Source organism: Dendrobates tinctorius, unplaced genomic scaffold (assembly GCF_039654945.1).
Source record: "Dendrobates tinctorius isolate UK_male_01 unplaced genomic scaffold, ASM3965494v1 ptg000003l, whole genome shotgun sequence".
NCBI lineage: Eukaryota > Metazoa > Chordata > Amphibia > Anura > Dendrobatidae > Dendrobates > Dendrobates tinctorius.
In genome coordinates, this window is record NW_027361671.1 from 24,051,652 (window position 1) to 24,075,460 (window position 23,809).

At 40.7% G+C, this 23,809-nt stretch overlaps 1 protein-coding gene across 8 annotated transcripts in view; it reads right to left on the reverse strand.

The window, feature by feature from the left end:
• ARB2A (ARB2 cotranscriptional regulator A) overlaps positions 1-23,809 on the reverse strand; it is a 663,887-nt gene that overhangs the window by 309,497 nt on the left and 330,581 nt on the right. For all 8 annotated transcript variants that reach the window (XM_073587607.1, XM_073587648.1, XM_073587558.1 and 5 more), the window contains one exon: positions 2,793-2,912. In XM_073587607.1, coding sequence (XP_073443708.1) covers positions 2,793-2,912 — 120 coding nt within the window. The remainder of the gene's footprint in view (positions 1-2,792; positions 2,913-23,809) is intronic.

Genomic DNA, 23,809 nt, shown 5'->3' on the forward strand with positions numbered 1-23,809 from the left:
GCCAGAGCACTAACACATATTAGTCTATGACTTATTGTTCTCCACTTATCCTGGTAACTATGCGGTCTCCGAATACCCATCTGATGCCAAGTGCTAACCCTTTTTTTCTTATTATTTCAATTCATGTACTTTGTAATTTCAGTCTTTACAGAATGTCATCCTCTGGACTGAGCTCTCTCCATGGACAACTCTCCATTCTTCTAACGATAAAATAGCTAAAACCAGCAAATTGAAACAATTTTCTTAAGAGTTTGGGAACAATGCTATGCCTACAGTAATACTCTACATCCCGTCAGCAACGAAACAACAATTAAATAACATAATAAAGTTGGATCCGAAAAAATAAAAGTTGATTCAGTGAAAAATATGGTTGAAAGAGATAAGATATTTGTGTTCCCTGCAGTTTAAGAGAATAATACTTGCTGCAGGTTAAAGATAATTGCTTAGTGGCACCAAATACTCCAGAAGCCTTGCCTGTCCTGTCTCTTTGTTATCTGCTGTCCATATCCGGAATACTATTATTACTAAAGATTTAATTGTCGGCCTAGAATCACATCACACTGGACATGTAGACACCAAAGAATTCTAGCATCTTTTAGTCCCATGATGCTGGTTTACTCTTGTTCTCCCCAGTGTTAAAGGGACTCTGTCCGCCCTGGACACCTTTAAGCTATTAAAGCATACAGGTAATAGGTTGGTTAAACTAGTCTAAGGCCTCTTTCACACATCAGTTTTTTGCCTTCAGGCGCGATCCGGCTTTTTTTTGTAAAACCGGATCCGGCAAAATGCAATGCCGGATCCAGTTTTTCCCCATTGACTTGCATTAGCGCCGGATCGTGCCGGATGGCATTGCGTTTCATCCGTTTTTTGCCGGATCCGGCAACTTGTCTCATTCCGGCGTCTGGAAAAAACGGCTACTGTAACGTTTTTTGTCTCTGGCGAAAAAGCCGGAAGCGCCGGATCCGGCGCTTCCAGCTTTTTGCTACAATGAAAGTCTATGGGCGCTGGATCCAGAAAAAGACGGATCCAGCCACCGGATCCGTTTTTTTTAAGTCTGCGCATGCTCAGATCCAATTGGCCAGCCCCCAGGAACAGATATCACCTGCTAGACGGATCCAGCAAAAAAACGGATCCGTTTCTACAGTTCTCCAAAATTTATGCCGGATCCGTTTTTTCTAAAAATAGCCGGATCCTGCCTGACGGCAAAAAACTGATGTGTGAAAGTAGCCTTACCTGTATGCCTCACAGCTGTGGTCTAGATGTTGAGAACTGTGCTTTGATTATTTTAGGTTATTGATTTCTTCCAGGCTCTGGAGCGCATGAGCCGTGCACTCACGCGGTTATGGGTGCGTTATCCGCCCTTCTATGGGCAGTGTCTTCATCCTGCTTCAGCGCAGGCAAGTCACTGCTCAGTAGCAAAGACTCGCCGGCACCTACGCAAAAGCAGGATGAAGACAGTGGCCATAAAAGCGAGGATAACGCACCCATAACCGCGCGAGTGCACGTTGCATGCGCGGGTTTTACGTGCAGCAACTTGACGTCACAGGGCAGTGTGACATGCATGTGGGGGTGCTATTGTAATGAAGAGAGTTGACATGGATTTCTTTTAGGCACCACATCCCCCGGAGTGTGGAAAAAAATCATCAACATTAAACATTCAAAGTACATTTCTTAACATCTACAACGCAGCAATGAGGCATACAAGTAAGACGAGTTTAATAATTCTATTACCTTTATATCCATAGTAATAACTTAAAAGCGTCCAAGGGGTGACAGTTTCCTTTTAAGGACTACTTTGCTACCAGTGCAACATCAACAATATCGTAACAGTATCTACTTGCTCCTATAGCTGTCAAAAGACTACAGAGGTAATTTTGTGATTTTTTTTAAAGATATTATGCAAGTTACAATGTGTATCTGAAATTTCACCACGTTATTTGCAACTGCATTAACTAGTGCTAACAAGGTTCCAACAAACTCCCAAATGATGTGCCATCTGGCAGATTGTCTGTCCGGATACAGTACACCTTGTTATTGCTGTATGTCAGCAACTGAAAGATCCCCGTCCACTCGGTCTTTAACTTATTGTTTTATTCTAGAAGGATTATCTAGAGAAGGAAAAAGTTTCTGAACATTTCAAGACAGTCTGAAAAAAAAATGCAATAAAGGCTACTGAAAAGTGAGGCAGATACAAAAATTCTCCAACAAAGATTAATACGGGTGGAGCGGTGGCTCAGTGGTTAGCACTGATGCTTTGCCACTCTGGGGTCCTGGATTCAAATCCCACCAAGTACAACTGGTAAGAGTTTCTAAGTTCTCCTTGTGTTTGTGTGGGTCTCCCCCGGGTTCTTTAACATGTCAATGACATCCTGATAGGGAATTTAGATTGTGAGCCCCAATGTGGACAGTGACGATAATGCTTGTAAAGCAGAAACTAATGGTGCTATATAAGTCCGCAAAATAAATATGTTCACATGTATTACTGATCAATGCAAATAAATACATCGTAATCAACAGAAAGTCGCTTATGGATAATATTATTATTATTAATAAACTCTTAACTAACTACGAGTTAGCACATGAATATTATGCACAGACTGATCTCTATGTATACATCAAGGCGTCTATGTGAATGTTCCTGGTCCAGTCTCAAGTTCCAACATATATATTATATTACAACCTAACAGCACATTTAATTGGATCATATATGGAAGAACTTGACAACCAGTTAGAACAGTTTGCAATCACATAATTTCATTACATTCAGATTATTAAGATACAGGATCTCTTACCAGCTCCACAAAAGCGAGTCCCCCATAGCTGTGTGCAACAAAAAATACATTTTCAGCAGGTGACTTTGAGATGAAGTTGTCCCATACATATAAAGCATGCTCCTCGGGGCTGCCATTCTCCTGTAAGAAAGGGGAAAAGGTAAACCCCATGTAATAAACACATGTATTATATGCGTATACATGCCACTGGGTACAGTGCAGTAAGAGACACGATTACTCCTACCGCTGCAGTTACAATTACTCATCCACCATTGCAAAGAAGGATTATCAGATAAAACCTAAGACAGGAATAAAATGAGCATATACCCTGGTGTAAGTAGATGGTAATAGTACATATGAATAACATAGGACACTTAGAAAGGTGAGGTTATAATACTACAATGTCAGCTATGGTGTGAGGTTCTCACTACCATTCAAAGTACCCTTAGGGGTTAACTAGCAAATATAACCTGGAGGGGTCCCCAAATATTAAAATATAACCTTTAATCAATTATTAAAAAAACAAATATCACAAACCAAATAAAGTGCTCGTGCAAACCAGTGCTCATTAAAAAATGGTTTGGTCTCCCCACTGTTGACGGACAAAAGATCCAAACAAGGGAAAGGGGAATATATATGAGGAGAGATACATAAGCAGTATGTAATAATTTCCTAGACTTCCTGCCATGCCAATGATATGGGGAGTATTCAGCCCCATATCATTGGAGGTATCACTATAGGGTCCACTTGGGGCCTGTCCTTGTTAGGACAGGAGCAATACTGTGGCATGACAGGGAGTCTAGGAAATTATTACATACCGCTTTCATCTCTCTCCCCATATATATTCCCCTTTCCCTTGTTTGGATCCATCTCCCGGCAAGGTACTTACGGAAGGGGGCTGGGATCTTTTGTCCGTCAACAGTGGTGAGACCAAACCATTTTTTAATGAGCACTGGTTTGCACGAGCACTTTATTTGGTTTGTTTGTGATATTTGTCTTTTTAATAATTGATTAAAGGTTATATTTTAATATTTGGGGACCCCTCCAGGTTATATTTGCTAGTTAACCCCTGAGGGTACTTTGAATGGTAGTGAGAACCTCACATATTTGGGGACCCCTACAGGCTATATTCTTGAGGTTTTAATGCTAGAAAAGAGGACCGTCCCATTTGGGGTACACCTTGGTGCGGTGGGATGGCTTTACACTTTTTTTTTAAATCACAGTGCTACTAAGTACCTGATGTCATGTACAGTTTGTATGCCATTCCTATGTTCTTACAGCAGGGTATATGCTCATTTTGTTTCCAGTTAGGCTATGTCTGTTAAATGGCCACAGTGTGTATACCAACTTATGATCTGGCTCATTTCTTTGGTTTTAGAATAGGATTAGCAGCAACATTTCCAAACTTATCGAACAAGTACAATATGAATTGGTCAGTACATTAATATAGCAAGAATTTCCTCCAATTTCAACACAAATGCCACTATGAAGGGGATCTGTCAGCAGGGGCTGACACACAATTTTCAGGGATGTGTCACTATTTTCATACAATAAATGTTTTATCACCAGGAGAGTATCACTGACAGGAATGGTGCTCACGCGAGTCCTGGTCCAACCACGCCCCCTCCTCTAATTCCTCTAATAGCAGCTCACTTTCAATAGACAATGTACATAGAAAGATGTGGTGTGGGCCAAGGAAGCTCTCTGACTTCTGCTTCATCTAAAAACTCTGACTGTATCACAACTGCTGCACCAAGTAAACTATGAGACACATCGCTGGAATCAGGGTCTCTACCTACTTCACGCTGTTCGCGGATAAGGGAGCAAAAACCTGGTGACAGTTTCCCTCTAAGAATGGGGTCACACATAACGTATCTGATGTGGATTTTCCTACAGAAATACTGGAGTGCTCTACACTAAAAAAGTCTTCAATGAAAAGGTAAAATAAAGTAAATGTTCCCGCACATGGACAGCTCTGCAAAAGGACAACGAACAATACCAAAAGGGATGTGTATGATGGGCCCCAATTCTTTAGGCACCTGGCATTAATAATAATAATAGGGAGAGAGGAGGTCAGCATCAAGGTAATTTCAGAATGCCTGAACAGACAAAGTAAAAATAAAATATAAAAAAATAACAACATTCTAACATTGCACAAACTTTGGTGACCAGCAACTCAATATCGAATCCAAAATATTAAAGATAAGATCAAGAGATATATATATATATATATATTTATTTTATTTTTTTTTTAAATGTGAGCCTAAATTATTCTTCATAGGTTTAAACACCAAATACATGGTGTAGAAAACTAGAAAACCAGGGAGCGTAATGCAGTAAATTATTTATTATGCAGAACAAGGCAATTTCTTTTTGTTGTTGAACTGAACAGAACAATTGTATTATCACCTTGTACATTTTTAAAGAAATGCAGAAATACTTATAAAGTCTTAAAAAAAAAAAAATACATTCATGAATAAACAGAATAAAAGAAATTGGATCTAGTAGATTATATGTTTTGCATTAGCAAGATGATATAGTGCCAGAACTAAACCTTTGGGTTCACATCCAGAGGAGTTTGTACACCATACTTTCCATAAAGTACATCAGTGTCCTCCAAACGCCAACATCTTGCCGATAAGTCAAATTATCCAACTCCTTATTGCCATATAACATACAGTGAATGTGTAGGATATTAGATTTCCCTAATCTTTGTATAAAAAAGGGTGGTCCATGATTAGAAAAAGAAGTTTATTTTTTTCCCAAAAAACAAGATCCAGAATCTTATCCACATTTAAGGGAACAGGGATTAGTTACAGTAGGAGATAACAGACAGAAATGGTACGGCTTCTGGCAAAAAAAACTTGGACAATCCCTTTAATTATTCTAGCTGTTAATGGAAACATACAGAGATGCAATGCATATAGCGATAAACGGCTACCGGTATATCCTATCATAGCAGATAATATGCTATCCACAAGAGAGGACATAGCCTGCTGATCGCTTGTCCTAGTAACGAGTCTCTGAAATGACCCCTTTAAATTAAGCGTAGGCAGTGCATGTGCATCACTACTCTATTCAGGGTCTAAGGAACTGCTGAACAATCTCTCCAGCAGTCCCATATATAATTAAAGGAGTTGTATCATGTTTTATCTTTATAGCTTTGCCTCTGCAGAATCAGAGGAGAACACAAGTATTGAAGCTGGGTGGATGCAGCAAATTTCAGAGCAGCGCTTACAATCTCAATAATAAAGAGCCTGTAAGTGCTACACTCTGCTCATGAGACCAGCCACCACTAATATTCTACAGAAGTGGTAATCTAGGCAATGAGCAACTATAAGATTAAAAATCTCTCCATTCTTGAGATTGGAGACAAATTTTAACAAGAGGTAAATAGCAAAAGTTATGTGTTTTTACAAGTACTTTGCAATTTGTACTAGTTTAAAAAGATGAGCCAGCGCCTTTAAATGGCATGCATTCACAATCACCCTATTCAAATAAGGCATTTCGAAGCGTCGTTCTCAAAACCTGTGTGCAATCGGCAATCATCTAGCCTGTGAATACATAATTATGTCGATGGAAACAACAAGTAACCTGGTTGAGTATAACAATTAAAACTACATTATCAGAATGGAGGCATTGATTCAAGTTTGTCAAAAAGTCTGATCCTCAACAGGAAATACCTTCTCCAAGCCAAACGAGAAGAAAAAACTTTTTCAGGCCTATAAATCGTGTAGGACCCCGCTTTACCCAACCAATGTATCACCAGGATCCATTCATTAGAGGGTCTTTTGGGAGAATGAAATAACATTGGTTCCTGGATAAATATCATATTTGGAATTACACATTTGCAAGACAGACACTATTTTACACAAGAAACATGACGCTATTAAATGTAACGTTCAATTTTAAAAAAAAAATGTTTATGTTTTCTTTATAGGTTGTAAAAAGAAAAAAAAGTAAGACGTTATTACAATGCTGACATTACTGCACCTAGATAAGCGGCGAGAATATATTATGTTCTGCTGCCTCTAAAGGACAAGCGTCTGAATTTACTAACGCAATATTACAGTCATTAATTGTTAAATACCAAGTTAAAGTAATGCAAGAGACAAAGCCTTATCGAGCGGTGCACATTCTAACATCTAGGCACTCCAAGGTCTGCAGTTATGATCGACTACCTGCGCTGATAGCACATGGAATTATCTAAACAACATTTGCATATTTGTGTAATTATTTCCTAAGGTTAATTAGCTGCTGCAAAGCAGTTTGCCCTTTGAGACTGCTTGCCGTGACAGGTTCGCATACTTCCTGTACTCTTGCCAAAAGTGACAGATTCTCTTCTGCAGACCGGATGCAGGAAACTTTCAGAAGGGATAGCCGTAGGAATTTTTATTTTAACATAGTTTGATGCCAGGCAGTGGGAAGGAAGGAAGATATCAGTGCAAATGTGGCTCAGTGTTTACACAAATAGATTTTTTAAGTTTTATTTTGCCATTCAAAAATTTCCCACATTCTTGATAGCTGGCTGGAACCGACATTTCTTTTTCTGTGATCTCACACAGAGAAAATTTGCAGACCAGAAATGAAACATAGATGAGAGCTGGCAGATGCTTCCAGAAAAAAAAAAAGTATTGAAAAGACACTTACAAATACAGTCAACACGAGAAAAAAAAAGTGCTGTAGGAATTGCTTTCAAATTCTAGTATGCGGAGATAACAGAACCGGAGCGGTGGAACGACGACCATTGTGCCAAACTCTTGATTCTCATTGGCAAAACTCCCTCAATGCACTGGGAAACAAATGTTTACAAATGTGGAATACTGTATCCACATCGGCTCTGTTGTGAATCGGTGGCTGCCCGTCCAAATACAGGCACTGCTAGTAAACACAAGTGTGTACAGAGCTGCGGCCACCGGCTCCCCTTGTCCACATTTCAAGTAATTGCATCAATACAACAGGAATTGCTTCAAGATCAATGTGGTTAACCTAACGATTGCATTATACTATGGAACATTAGTCGGGATTGAATGGCTTGTCATTATATTTAATTACACATTCATGACACTTTTTTTTTTCTCTCTCTTAAATTAGAACAATAAGACAACCAACCATTTTATCTACGGGGATTCCTTTTTTTTTCTATTTTGCCTTCTTTGAGAGAAAAAAATGGTATAACATAACAAAAAAAAAAAGCAAAGTAAATCATGTAAAGAAAAATAAAAAAAGGACAAGGTGGTCAAATATTAGAATAAATGTTAGAACAGCTTGGGAAAGTTAATAAAAGGAGCAATTCAGGATGGGTCTGAATCATATCTCCTTTTGTCATTCCCTTTAGAATTATTGGAATATTTATTTCACCTTTTATACAATGTATAGTTTATATGTAAATGTGTGCTTACTCCACAGAGCTAAAATAAAGCCATATTGGCAAAATAATAAAGAAGTTATGGCTCTTGAAATAACGGAGTAAAAAAAGCCCCCAAAAAACAACTGGAAAAAACACCATTTCAGAAAGGGGTTAAAAGCTGTAAACAACCAACAAACCTTTTGCTATTCCCCAATCAAGCATCACTTTTACACCACTGCTTGTCAAAAAGCCATGACTTTCTGTTTGCATCAACTGTGCATAAAATACCAGTAAGGCAGGCATCTACATCGAGAAAGGGATCATTTTTGGATCAATTTTAGGCTACTTTCACACTTGCTTTTTTTTGCAGCGCGTTTTTCCTGCAAAAAAACGCATGGAAAAAACGCATACAAATGCTGCGTTTTTTCAAGCATTTTTATGAGCATGCATGAAAAAAACGCAGCGTTTTTATTCGTTTGTATGCGCTTTTAGTGCGTTTTTACTGCATTTGCGTTTTTTCCAACATTAGTTGGCCCCTCACACTAACCCAAACCATGACTTTACTAACCCTAACCCTGACCCTAACCCTTAACCAAACCATACCCTAACCTAACCCTGACCCTAACCCTTAAACAAACCATACTAACCCTAACCCTCAACCAAACCCTAACCCCCAACTAACCCTAAACCCTAACCCTTAACCAAACCATACTAACCCTAACCCAAGCCCTAACCCCCCTTAACTAACCCTAACTATAACCCAAACCCCTAAATTCCATTGTCTAACTAATGGTCAACAAAAAAACGCACGCGCAAAAAAACGCATACATGAGCATGGCAATGCGTACATATGCGCACCCATAGATTTATAATGGGTGTCTTGCTGTAAAATAACGCATTTCGCGCATGCATTTATTTGAGGCAAGTCGGACGCCCAAAAAATGCAACAGGATGCATTTTGTGCGCCCGAGCGCACACCACAAAAAAACGCATGCACGGAAAAACGCATACAAACGCATGTGTATGCGCACATAAGCGCATCCCATGCAAAATATAGGAAAAAAAATGCATGCGTTTTTTAGCGCTAAAATCCAGCGCAAAAAACACGCAAGTGTGAAACCAGCCTTACAACTTAAAAAAACTAAAAAAAAGTGCACTGTGTTGTTAAAGGGAACCTTTTATGCCACTTAACGCTATTTACCTGAAGATCTAATGTTAGTTTACAGGTAAATTGCTTCTTTGACACAATAACAGGCAACCTTGTTTGCTACATAAAAACACAAGAGTGAGACCACACAGGGAATAAAATCTACAAAAAAACAGATTTGTGGATTTGGTAAGCCAAACCGCCGACTCCTCAATTTCACTGACTCCGACTCCAAAACAGTGATCACTACTGAGCATGTGCATAAAGAGCAGCACAGATTCATCTCCACTAAAAGCGGAGATCCTTAAATCAGGAGCAGAACAGGCATTTATAGGACAATTCATAATTTTCCCAAATTCTTATGAAAACATTTTCAGCTCATCTTACATTGTACTACTGAACCCATTTATTATATATTTTAGGAGGTTGAGTCGGTCCATTTTATACCGATTCCAACTTTCACCAAAAAGAACACAGACTCCGACTCCACAGCCCAGGCAAAAAACACTATGGATTTCATTGAAGAAATTGCATAGGCTTGCTGCAGCTTTGACTCTTTCAATGCAACAGGTGAAATCCACAGCATAAAATTGCCATACTGAACATGTTAAATGTAGAGAGCAGGTCAGTTTTCAATGAGAACTGACTGTCCAGTGTGTGGATGAGACTTCATTGTCATCCACAATGCTGGTACTGTAATACACAGTGTGTTTTCCACAGGAAAAATCCAACTCATACACACTGCTCAAAAAAATAAAGGGAACACTTAAACAACAGAATATACAGTGCCTTGCGAAAGTATTCGCCCCCTGGAACTTTTCAACCTTTTCCCACATGCTCTGTGATAGTCTCAGGGTTCTGTCTGAAGCACAGAGAGCATCATGAAGACCAAGGAACACAACAGGCAGGTCCGTGATACTGTTGGGGAGAAGATTAAAGCTGGATTTGGATACAAAATGATTTCCAAAACTTTAAACATCTCAAGGAGCACTGTGCAAGTGATCATAGTGAAATGGAAGGAGTATCATACCACTGCAAATCTACCAAGACCCGGCCGTTCCTCTAAACTTTCATCTCAAACAAGGAGAAGACTGATCAGAGAAGCAGCCAAGAGGCCCATGATCACTCTGGATGAACTGCAGAGATCTACAGCTGAGGTGGGACAGTCTGTCCATAGGACAACAATCAGTCGTACACTGCACAAATCTGGCCTTCATGGAAGAGTGGCAAGAAGAAAGCCATTTCTCAAAGATATCCATAAAAAGTGTAGTTTAAAGTTTGCAACAAGCCACCTGGGAGACACACCAAACATGTGGAAGAATGTGCTCTGGTCAGATGAAACAAAAAAATCAAACTTTTTGGCAACAATGCCAAACGATATGTTTGGCGTAAAGGCAACACAGCTCATCATTCTGAACACACCATCCCCAGTGTCAAACATGGTGGTGGCAGCATCATGGTTTGGGGCTGCTTTTCTTCAGCAGTTACAGGGAAGATGGTTAAAATTGATGGGAACATGGATGGAGCCAAATACAGGACCATTCTTGAAGAAAACCTGTTGGAGTCTGCAAAAGACCTGAGACTGGGACGGAGATTTGTCTTTCAACAAGACAATGATCCCAAACATAAATCAAAATCTACAATGGAATGGTTCACAAATAAACGTATCCAGGTGTTAGAATGGCCAAGTCAAATTCCAGACCTGAATCCAATCGAGAATCTGTGGAAAGAGCTGAAAACTGCTGCTCACAAACGATCTCCATCAAACCTCAGAGCTCGAGCTGTTTGCCAAGGAAGAATGGGCAAGAATTTCAGTCTCTTGATGTACAAAACTGATAGAGACATACCCCAAGTGACTTGCAGCTGTAATCGCAGCAAAAGGTGGCGCAACAAAGTATTAAGTTCTGCAGGTGGGGACCACAGACCACATCTCAGTACCAATGCTTTCTGGCTGATGTTTTGGTCACTTTTGAATGTTGGTTGTGCTTTCACACTCGTGGTAGCATGAGATGGACTCTAAAACCCACACAAGTGGCTCAGGTAGTGCAGCTCATCCAGGATGGCACATCAATGCGAGCTGTGGCAAGGTTTGCTGTTTCTATCAGCGTAGTGTCCACAGGCTGGAGGCACTACCAGGAGACAGGCCAGTATACCAGGAGATGTGGAGGTGGCCGTAGGACGGCAACAACCCATCCTTCTGATGCAACTGACATCAAGAGAAAGCAAGCTGTCATGATCCCAGTGCAGGTTTTTGAGCTGCACACCGGGGGTTAATGTCTGGAGCTCTGTGCAGGTTTTGACCTGCACACTTGGGGTTAATGATTGTGGCCTCTTTCTGGTTCTGGGAGAGCTTCATAAACCCCTGGGTAGCTTCAATCCCTGCCAGTTATACTTCTGCCTTTGGCCTACTGTGCTGACCCCCGTGTGCCTGTTTGTTGCTATAGCTTGTTTATATGGTTCTGACCCGCCTCTGTTTCCCGTTGTGAGTTTGCCTGTTGATTTTGTACTGCGTTATTATCTGTGTATGACTCATTGCCTGTGACCTGACTACTCTCTGCTCGCCCCTCTTGTACCTTGCAACTATCTGTGTATGACTCATTTCCTGTGACCTGACTACTCTCTGCTCGCCCCTCTGGTACCTTGCAGCTATCTCTGTGTGTGACTCATTGGCTACGTCCTGACTATTCTCACTGTCTATGCCCCTTGGTAACTTTGTCTCGCAGTTACTCTGCTAGGAATTGTCTTGCAGCTCCTAGCTCTGTGGAGTTTAAGCCACGCCTCTAGCAGTCACGTGCTTCAGGTCCTGCGGCTCTGAAGTACGCATCTACTCGGCTGCTGCCCGCTCCACAGGTAGCTTTGAGCACTGTTCGCTTTACTCAGGACACGCGCACTGGCTCAGTGAGCAAGTTCAGTGCGGTGTCTCTGACATTAGCGCTACGGCATCTCTCTCACTTCCTTCGGATGTCTAATTTGTCCTAAGGAGAAGATAATTAAGTGGTCACTGAATGGGCCAGGAAACATGTGACATAACATCACAAAAGCGTTGGGAGAGCCAGAGCCGACAACACCGGAACCAGAGGTGAATTTAAGTGTTATTAATATCAATTCTTGGGGTTGAGAAGTGACTGAGAAAGGAGTTGACCATGTAGTGGACATCCCCTTAAAGCCAAATTCCCCGTCAGGTCTAAAGCCACATCGGATACAATATGTAAATGTATTTATCCAATAGACCATTTATTTTTTCAGTTACACTGGATGAATGTGCCGTATGCGATTATCTGTAGTGTATGAGATACTCCGGAGTGATATAACCTGAGATGTCACATCACTAGAAACATGCCACAATCTCTGAACCATTTCAAAGCCAAGCTGTACAAAAGCCACATATCACAGAACAATGGCTTTTCAGAGAGTGAATTCTTGTGCAGTATAAAGATTATCAAGACCAGACTGTCACACTGTGACCTTGCTGGCGTCTAGTTAATCTGACAATATTTCGTTGTGCATTGTTTCAAATCAATAACTAATTAACAAAAGTACAAAAAGAGTTGCACTCCTTTTCCTAGGTCCCTTGTTAAAATGGCTCTTGGACACATTTGGGCAGAAAGGTCACACTTATGACATCTTCACAAGTCTTTCAACATCTTTTCACTGTCAGATTACATTACTTTTAGAAATTAATTGTCATAACTTAAAACAAAAACCTATTTGTTACAGCCGGCTGTCATAATGACATGGTGAATAGGTGGTTTGATAGAAGCCTCTACTTCCAGTACTCGATCATATCTTAATTTTTGCACTTGACCTAGCTGGAAGATTGGGAGCAATCTTTGTGCTTTGGAAGCGGCGGTCAAACCTTGGGGACCCGCACTAGGTTTAGCTACTGAGGCATAATTAAGGGGAATTCCACAGACACCCAGAGAAAATGAGCAGTCTAAAATAAGTAGAACACTTCCATTTTTCTAGGTGTTAGATGAAATGGAATTTTAGACGAATTCATCATTTGTAAAGACTGTCATTAAGAACATAAAAAATGATTTCCAGCATTGGGATATTTTATCCAAAACGGCTTAAGACTACAATGATGACATTTGATAAATAATGGATTCTGCTCCATGAATTTACAATCTGAAAAGATACAATCCCCAAGATTCCCAAGTCTCGCCCTTCGTGCTCAGCAGTATAGTAAAATGCTGAATACTATGGGCAGTCATAGAAAGCTTTATGCAATGTGACAAAAGTAAAGTAACCATACATGTCTTTGTTTAACTCCTTTTGTGACTACATAATTTAATAAAGGCACTTTTTCTAAGTAATGATTTGCAGTTTTGACTGATACTACTTATTTCACCATATAACATACTGTAGAAAAGTGTTGAAGAAAAATTCCAAAATACGAAAAGTATGCCGCTCCGCCATAGGTTTCTTTTTTTTTTTTTTTTTTTTTTAAGGATTTCTTTTTTACAGTCACATGTTAAAGTTTGGGCACCCCTATTAATGTTAACCTTTTTTCTTTATAACAATTTTGGTTTTTGCAACAGCTATTTCAGTTTCATATATCTAATAACTGATGGACTCAGTTATATTTCTGGATTTAAATGAGGTTTATTGTACTAACAGAAAATGTGCAATCTGCATTTAAACAAAATTTGACCGGTGCAAAAGTATGGGCACCTCAACATAAAAGTGACATTAATATTTCGTAGATCCTCCTTTGGCAAAAATAACAGCCTCTAGTCGCTTCCTGTAGCTATTAATGAGTTCCTAGATCCTGGATGAAGGTATTTGTGACCATTCCTGTTTACAAAACAATTCCAGTTCAGTTAATTTTGATGGTCGCCGAGCATGGACAGCCCGCTTCAAATCATCCCACAGATGTTCAATGATATTCAGGTCTGGGGACTGGGATGGCCATTCCAGAACATTGTAATTGTTCCTCTGCATGAATGCCTGAGTAGATTTGGAGCGGTGTTTTGGATCACTGTCTTGCTGAAATATCCATCCCCTGCGTAACTTCAACTTCGTCACTGATTCTTGCACATTATTGTCAAGAATCTGCTGATACTGAGTTGAATCCATGCGACCCTCAACTTTAACAAGATTCCCAGTGCCGGCATTGGCCACACAGCCCCAAAGCATGATGGAACCTCCACCAAATTTTACTATGGGTAGCAAGTGTTTTTCTTGGAATGCTGTGTTTTTTTAGCCTCCATGCATAACGCCTTTTTGTATGAAGAAACAACTCAATCTTTTGTCACGCTGCTGCCGCCGCGGCCTCCGCATGTACCTGCTCCTCTGCTGTACTCTCGGGCGGTCTCCATGCCACGGTCCCGGCTCCCACGATCCTATCGGCGGTCCTCCCTCCTCCGTCGCACGGACCCGGCGCCTGCTTCTGCCCGATCTCCTGCGCCTCGTCGGGCGCGCACCCCAGGCCAACTTCCTGTTCCGCAGCGGGGGCGCGCGCACACTGTTGTCAGGTGCACGCGCGCTTCCTATCCCTCCTAAGGTCGCACGCTCTCCCCCCCTAGCTCTGGGAGGGGCCATGACCCAGAAGTCCTGCTACGACACCCTATATCAGGCCGCCTCTTCCTACTGGTGGTGCCTGATTATCACTGATGCCCTGCTTAGTGATTCTGGCCCCTGTCCCTGTGCGCACTCCTGTCTCCTTCCTGCCGCTAAGCTGTCCCATCTTACCCCTGTCCTCTCTCCTAGGTTCTGGAGGTCAAGGTCGCGTTCCGGTCTGTCCCGGTCCCCTGGCTGTGTTGTCTAGTTGGTGTCCTCTTCCTTCCATCTCAGCCGTGCTCCCGATCTGCCCACCAACCGTGTTCCTGTTTCAGAGGAGGTCTTCCGCCTGCATCTCCGGTCTCTTGTAGGCCCTCCTGTACTCCCTCTGGGTACCAGCTGCCGTGGTGATAGTTACCCACGGGCCTGCCCCAAACACTCCCTGTATAGGGGGTGGTCCACCTGGCCAGCTCGCCCGTGGGGGGTTCGTTGCCACGGTCCAGCGGGTCCACTCCAGGAGATCTATCATAGTCTCACATCACATCTTTGTTTCATCAGTCCACAGGACCTTCTTCCAAAATGTAACTGGCTTGTCCAAATGTGCTTTTGCATACCTTAGGCGACTGTTTGTGGCGTGCTTGCAGAAACGGCTTTTTTCGCATCACTCTCCCACACAGCTTCTCCTTGTGCAAAGTGCGCTGTATTGTTGACAAAAGCACAGTGACACCATCTGCAGCAAGATGATGCTGCAGGTCTTTGGAGGTGGTCTGTGGATCGTCCTTGACTGTTCTCACCATTCTTCTTCTCTGCCTTTCTGATATTTTTCTTGGCCTGCCACTTCTGGGCTTAACAAGAACTGTACCTGTGTTCTTCCATTTCCTTACTATGTTCCTCACAGTGGAAACTGACAGGTTAAATCTCTGAGACAACTTTTTGTATCCTTCCCCTGAAAAGCTATGTTGAAGAATCTTTGTTTTCAGATCATTTGAGAGTTGTTTTGAGGAGCCCATGATGCCACTCTTCATAGGAGAATCAAATAGGAGAACTACTTGCAAGTGGCCACTTTAAATACCTTTTCTCATGATTTGATACACCTGGCTATGAAGTTCAAAGCTCAATGAGGTAATAAAACCAAGTTAGTGCTTCAGGAAGTCAGTAAAAAGTAGTTAGGAGTGTTCAAATCATGAAAATGATAAGGGTGCCCATACTTTTGCACCGGTCAAATTTTGTTTAAATGCAGATTGCACATTTTCTGTTAGTACAATAAACCTCATTTGAATCCAGAAATATAACCGAGTCCATCAGTTATTAGATATATGAAACTGAAATAGCTGTGGCAAACCCCAAAATTGTTATAAAGAAAAAAGGTTAACATTAATAGGGGTGCCCAAACTTTAACATATGACTGTACCATAGTTGTGTGGAAAGAAATTACCTGTCAATATGATTTTTCAGTTCAGCACAATAACAAAGACTTCAAACATGAATTACCGTATGTTATTATTCTACTGATTTAAGAAATATTTTGAGCTTTTTAAGATATCCATAACTTTTTTTCATGGAATCTACAAATAAGGTCACTTGCGCTATATACTGCAATACTTGGGTATTACATCACATGTTGGGAAGTGGTTAAAAATTTGATTTGACAGTACACAATTGTTTTTTTTTGTGAAAGAATGTTTCCAAATAAATGGTTAGTTCTTTATTAGGTGTCATTGTACAATTATAACTGGTAGGATCAACTATAGAAGCCAATGTGGACTAAAATATCTATAAACATCCATCAACCTAACTTCTACTTCTAACATGTATGTCCACCTTTAGGCTATGTGCACACGCTGCAGATTGGTCTGCGGATTTTTTATCTGCGGAACCGCAGGTAAAACTGCAGGTAAAGTGGCCTGCGGTTTTACCTGCGGAGTGGCCTGCGGTTTTCCCTGCGGTTTATCACCTCTACAATGGAGGAGATGGTAAACCGCAGCAGAATCCGCAGAAAAGTGACATGTCATTTCTTTCTGCAGATTCAAAACTGCAGCTTTTACGCAGTTAAAAATCCGCAGCGTGTGCACAGCAGATTGTAAATCCCATAGGATAACATGCTACTGTACACTGTCTGCAGAACTGCTGCAGTTCTGCTGCGGCCAAAACCGCAGCGGAACCGCAGCAAAAACCGCAGCGTGTGCACATAGGCTCTGGTGACACTATTATTTAATGGCATCTGACAGGTTTCTGGTATTTTTGATGGCAGGAATAGTACAATCTGCATCACTTTTGCAATAAATAAGGGATGATCCAAAAACTGAAAATACTTGTCGATTGGGAATAGTACTATATGTAAAAGAGGTTTTTAAAACCCAATCCATGTGACACAGAAGAAATAGCCTTAGAACTGCCTGCAGATTATTAAATCCCCTTCAAAATTTGCACATAACCAATGCAAATTTTTGTTGCAGATTTACAGCATCAAATGATATACATGGATGTAGCTCATTAAATTGAATATTTTCTATCAGGGTTGTTATGGTTCTGGTATAAACAGAAGTCATGGCATTAATGTGAACTAGATTTTATCTTGTGACAGAGGAGATGTTTGGCCAGGTTGTATGAATAATGAATATACACACAATATATATCACAACACCACATGTACATAGATTTTACTCTGCTTTGACCAAGCTAGCACCAGATAATGTTAAGGGGGATATCCAGGGAGTTTGCTTATTTTTTCGTATGGGGCTAGGAATTTACCCGCAGTTATTTGCTAACTTCCTGCCTGTCCTGCCCGGCGATGACCTCTGGCAGCTCAGAACAGACACAGACTGCTCCTGCCAGCAATTCTCCAGCTTATGGCACCTTCCTCTTGACAGAGTGGCTTCTTCTTTTCTACTCTCCTTTGTTGACGGGGCATCACTGCCAATGTCATGCTGATTGATAGCTGGATTCCCGCTGCCTGACTGCAGAGAGCCAGCTGTCAATCACCATGACATCTGCAGTGATATTCCAACAGAGCAGACCAGAAGAGAAAAAGCTGCTCTGTTGACGGGTGGTTAAAGGAAACAGGAGAGTCACCAACCTCAGCCGGAACAGAACGTCACCAGGAAGAACAGGGAGTTTGTTAACTACCTGCCGGTAAGTTCTTAACCCCATACAAAAAAATAACCAAAGTCCCAGATAACCCCTTTAACAAAATCTCCAATAATAGTGTAGAATAACCTACATCCATACATTTCTCTTTATCTGCACAGCACTGTTAAAAATAAATGTACGGTAACTATAAATAACATTTTCCATTGTTTCAGAATTGAATCGGATAGCAGAAATACCAATTATTTCTAAAGGGCATTATATTTTATACAGAAGTTGTTATAGACAAAATATTACAAGCCTAGTCAAAAATAAAAAATGTTTAATTATTTTGTTTATTTAAATGTGCTCCTTAGGAGCTATAAGAAGACAAAATCTTTTTATTTATTTTTTTTAAGAATATATATAAGTAGCAGGTAAAAAAGCATTGTGGATGTCCCAAACAATGTATAGGTGTTTATTATTACCATCAGCACCCTGACAGCAGCGTGACATGCGCTGAAGATGAATCCAATTTACAGGGTACACTCACTAATCCAATGAATATGTCAGAAAAAGAAACCGTTGCCTCAATTAAATTTGGTATATTTATCTAATAAATGTCAGAGTTGTCTAAGCAGTAATGCTTTCTACATATGGGTAATAAACTTACAATGTAAGCAAAAATAAACAAGCAAATGAGTGTAAGCCAGGGTTGGAACATTGCGGACAACTCGTCAGATATTAAAATCCTCCTACACGGCTCTCAGGTGCAGAACCTAATAAAGTGGCACTTGAGCAATCTTTGTTTGCACATATACATGTAATTCTCTGGCAATAATCCAGCAGTGTGATTTGCTGCATCTACACATTTTGAGCCCCAGATTTGTAATAGAAATGTTATGTAATCTCCAGACAAGTACAAGTTCTCATGTGGCAAGATTTCAGCCTCCAACTTCCTGTGAGCCCCAGAATGACATCAAATCCCTCCAGGCAGCTTTTGTACAGTATCTTCACCACTTCGCTCCGCCCATCATGTTGCTGTGTAAGCCCGAATACAGCAGAAAATATAATTTCTGTCTTATATAAGCAGTGATTATGGTAGCTGGGTAACTACAATGATTAGATGCAGTAACAAAACTCCATTATTCGTCAATAATATGAATGTATTAGTGTATTTCAATTAAAAGCATCTTTTGACAGTCTAACCCGCTTCCTAACTAAGTGAACCCACGGGAAAACCCATCACAAGCAGGAGGCAGAGGCGACTGAAGCTACATAACGTAGGATACAGTGAAGGTGTGCAGTGTAAGCCAGAAAATGGCTATATTACTCGCCAATTACATTGGACTTAAAACTGAAGTGCAGTGCAATGTTATTGTCAGCTACTCCCCACACACTCTCACCTCCACCACTACAGAAACACAGAGGAATTATAGTCTGTATTTGTGGAAGAATGTCATAAGGCAAGAAGGAACATTAAAGGAAGGGAAGGAACATTAAAGGAAGGGAAGGAACATTAAAGGAAGGGAAGGAACATTAAAGGAAGGGATGGGAAGGGGAAAGGATGAACTCCGAAAGGAGGGGAGTCCAAGAATACTAGGAGTGGCCTGGTCTGTCCTCTAAGCCCAAAAGTAATCCCAGGGAGCCCAAACTGAATCAAATCTCTCCACACTTGCATTTAGAATCGCAATCATATAGTACATCCTTCAGAAGGCATTAACTCTATGAAGTAAGTGTAGGTGGGAAGGCGGGGAGGTCTGCCTCCAGATGAGAGCGATTTAACACTTAGCCACTGTGAGAATGTGTAGAAGCAATTTAGCTGATTTTTTGCCCATCCCTATAGGGGTAAGGTTTAACAGATGTAGGATTGGATCCAGCCCCACTTCCGCATAAAGGACCTTAGAGATCAACAATCTCACCTCCCTCCAGAAATTCCAATCCCCAGACGCGACCAGAAAATATGATATAGCGTATCCACATCAGTGTCACAGCAAAAACACGTTTGGTATTGAGGGGTTCAATCTGTGAAGGAGTTCGGGAGTGTGATACCAGAACATAGGCATCTTATACTGGTTTTCCTTATAGAGGGTGCAAAAAGAAGACTTAACTGCCTTTTCCCTGATGATATGCCAGCTTTGGGGAGAGAGTTCTTTTCCCAGAATAGACTCCCATTTGCACATGTAGGAGTGTTTTGACTGATGACCCTCCAAAGGAGAACACAGAATTTTATATATTTCCGATATTAAAACTTTGGTCTACGACCCTCTCCTGCAAATTCTCTCAAAGTCAGATGTCAGGGAAACCCTCAAAGAACCAAAAAGGGAAAAGGGAAAGGTTAAAGTGTTTAATCTGTAAGTAATAATATAATTCTTTATTAGTGATAGGAAACTTAGACTTGATGTCATCAAATGTGAGGAGCTCCAGCGTGACCCCATCTACCAAATCCGCAAACCTAAACAAACCCGCAGAGGACCAAGGATGGACCATTGAGTGTTCCAGGCTACTTGGCAACAAGGGTTGAAATATAAATGAAATCATACGAGAGTTAGGGGAGGCTAAACCAAACTTTTTCATTCAGGAGAGCCAGACCTCCCTCGTGAACTGAATAGAGGCTCCGGGGTTACCACTGTCATGTTTAACCATAATAGTGAATTCGGGTGGATTGGCGCAATCACAATTTCTCTATTTCTGTCCATTTATTATATGCCCCCCAAAAAATGCATGAATCGATTCTACGAAGGTGAGCAGCTACCACAATTATTAATATTTGCCAAAAGCCAGAATAATGAGAGAGAGAATATGTTTTAAGGCATTTTTGTTACTGCAGTCAAAAGTTTACATACATTTCATTAGTATTTGGTACCATTGCCCTTAAATTGAATGAATTGGGTCAAACATTTGGGATATCCTTACACAAGCTTCTCACAATAGTGGGTCTGAATTTGGGCTCATTACTCCTGACAAAACTGGTGTAATTGATCCAGATTTATAGGTCGCCTTGCTCGCACCTGCCTTTTCAGCTTTGCCCATAAATTTTCAACAGGATTGAGATCAGGCTTTGTGATGGCCACTCCAAGACATTGACTTTGTTATCCTCAAGCCACTTTGCTACAATTTTGGCAGCATGCTTGGGGTCATTGTCTATTTGGAAGACCCATTTCCACCCAAGCTTTAGCTTCCTGGCTGATGCCTTAAGATGTTGCTTCAGTATTGCCACATAATCTTATCTAATGATGCCATCTGTTTTGTGAAGTGTACCAGTCCCTCCTGCAGCAAAATTACCTCACAACATGATGCTGCCACCCCCATGTTTCACAGTTGGGATGGTGTTCTTAGGCTTCCAAGCTTAAAAAAAAGCCTTTTTCCTCCAAACGTACCGAAGGTCATTATGCCCAAAAAGTTAAATTTTAGTTTCATCAGAACACAGGACATGTCTAAAAAAAATTAAGGTCTTTTTTCCTGTGTGCATTTACAAACATTAATCTGGATTTTTTATGGTTTCTTTTGGAGTAACGGCTTCTTTCTGGCAGAGTGGCCTTTCAGCCCATGTTGATACAGTTCACGGTGAATATTGAGAAAATCTTACCAGCTTCTGCCATCATCTTCACAAGGTCTTTTGCTTTTGTCCTTGGTTAATTTGCACCTGTTGGACCAAAGCATGTTCATCTCTGGGTCACAGAACCCGTCTCCATCCTTAGCGGTATTGATGGCTGGACATTCCCACCTGGTTTGTTCTTGTGTATAATTGTTTGTACAGGTGAACGAGGCAAATTCAAGTATCCTGAAATTGTACCCAAGGATGAGCCATACTTGTGCAAGTCCGCAATTCTCTTCCAGATATCTTGGCTGATTTCTTGAAACTTTCCAGTGACGCGACACAAAGAAGCAATGTGTTTCATGTGTACACTAAAATACATCCACAGGTCTCTAACGCAGATGTTGCCAAAAAACATCAGAAGCTTCCAAATACATGACATCATATGGGCAATCCAGAATGGTTTAAAGGCATAGCAATCTTAGTGTATGTAAACTTTTGACTTTACAGTAAGTAATAAAAATGCTTTAAAAGTCTCTCATTATTCTGGCATTTGGCAAATATAAAAAATTATGGTAATCCTAATTGACCTAAAACGGGAAAGGTTTATTTTGATTTCATGTAAGATATTGAGAAAAAAACGTGCATATGTGTCTTTTTGTATAGTGTATGTAAACTTCTGGTTTCAACGGCATCTTTATTTCCATCTATCTCTATACTTCTGTGGCTCTATGAAGCCAGAGCTGTCAATCAAACAAGATTGGGATGTGGAGATAAAGAGGAAACAAGCCGGTGGGAAGGAGTACATAAATGCTTGGCCCCACCATGAAGCACTGAGTGGTGTCATCCTGTGCTGTCAGTCCCTTTATAGTGTATATCCAGTTATGCTGAAAATAATTTAGTACTGGAGATTACACTAGAATTGTTATTTTTCTAAGTCAATTGTACTTGCATTTCTGCCCATAAAAGCACAGATCGGTCATAGCCCTTGCAGTGTCCTGAGTTTCACTCTTGTGCAATGTAGAATGTAATGTGTTTGTACAGAGCTGGAGACTGAAACCTAAGAGACACGGTCTGTTCTGCTACTAAGGGAATTATCACAGATGCAAGTGATTTAGCCAATAAGACTTCACAACTATAGTCATTTCTCCGCATAAAGGAAGGAAGCCATTAAATAAAACAGGAATTTTTGCCAACTCGTGTTTGAGTATATAAATAAATAACTTTACATATGACTGCTAGTCAAATTTTTGACACATACATAGTAACATAGTTATTAAGGTTGAAGGGAGACTTTAAGTCCATCTAGTTCAACCCATATCCTATCCTAACTTGCCCTAACATGTTGATCCAGAGGAAGGCAAAAAAAAACCCATGTGGCAAACAGTAAGCTTCACATTGGGGAAAAAAATTCCTTCCCGACTCCACATACGGCAATCAGACTAGCTCCCTGGATCAACACAATATTAAGTAAACTAGTGTATATACCCTGTAATATTATACTTTTCAAGAAAGGCATCCAGCCCCTTCTTAAATTTTAGTAGGGAATCACTCATTACAACATCATACGGCAGAGAGTTCCATAGTCTAACTGCTCTTACAGTAAAGAATCTGCATCTGCAAGTATGTTTAAACCTTCTTTCCTCCAGACGTAGAGGATGCCCCCTTGTCCCCGTCACAGGTCTAAGAGTAAAAAGATCATTAGAAAGGTCTTTGTACTGTCCCCGCATATATTTATACATTGTAATAAGATCACCCCTAAGCCTTCGATTCTCCAAACTAAATAACCCCAAGTGTAATAACCTGTCTTGGTATTGCAGACCCCCTAGTTCCCTAATAACCTTGGTCGCTCTTCTCTGCACCCGCTCCAGTTCAGCTATGTCTTTCTTATACACCGGAGACCAGAACTGTACACAGTATTCTAAGTGTGGTCGCACTAGTGACTTATATAACGGTAAAATTATGTTCTCCTCATGAGCATCTATGCCTCTTTTAATGCATCCCATTATTTTATTTGCCTTTGCAGCAGCTGCCTGACACTGGCCGCTAAATGTGAGTTTGTCGTCCACCCATACACCCAGGTCTTTTTCAGTGACAGTTTTGCCCAGTGTTTTACAATTAAGCACATAATTATACACCTTGTTCGTTCTACCCAAGTGCATGACCTTACATTTATCCCCATTAAAGCTCATTTGCCATTTATCAGCCCAAGCTTCTAGTTTACATAAATCCTCCTGTAATATAAAATTGTCCTCCTCTGTATTGATTACCCTGCAGAGTTTAGTGTCATCTGCAAATATTGAAATTCTACTCTCTATGCCCCCTACAAGGTCATTAATAAATATGTTAAAAAGAAGCGGGCCCAAAACTGATCCCTGTGGTACCCCACTGCTAACCGTGACCCAGTCCGAGTGTGCTCCATTAATAACCACCCT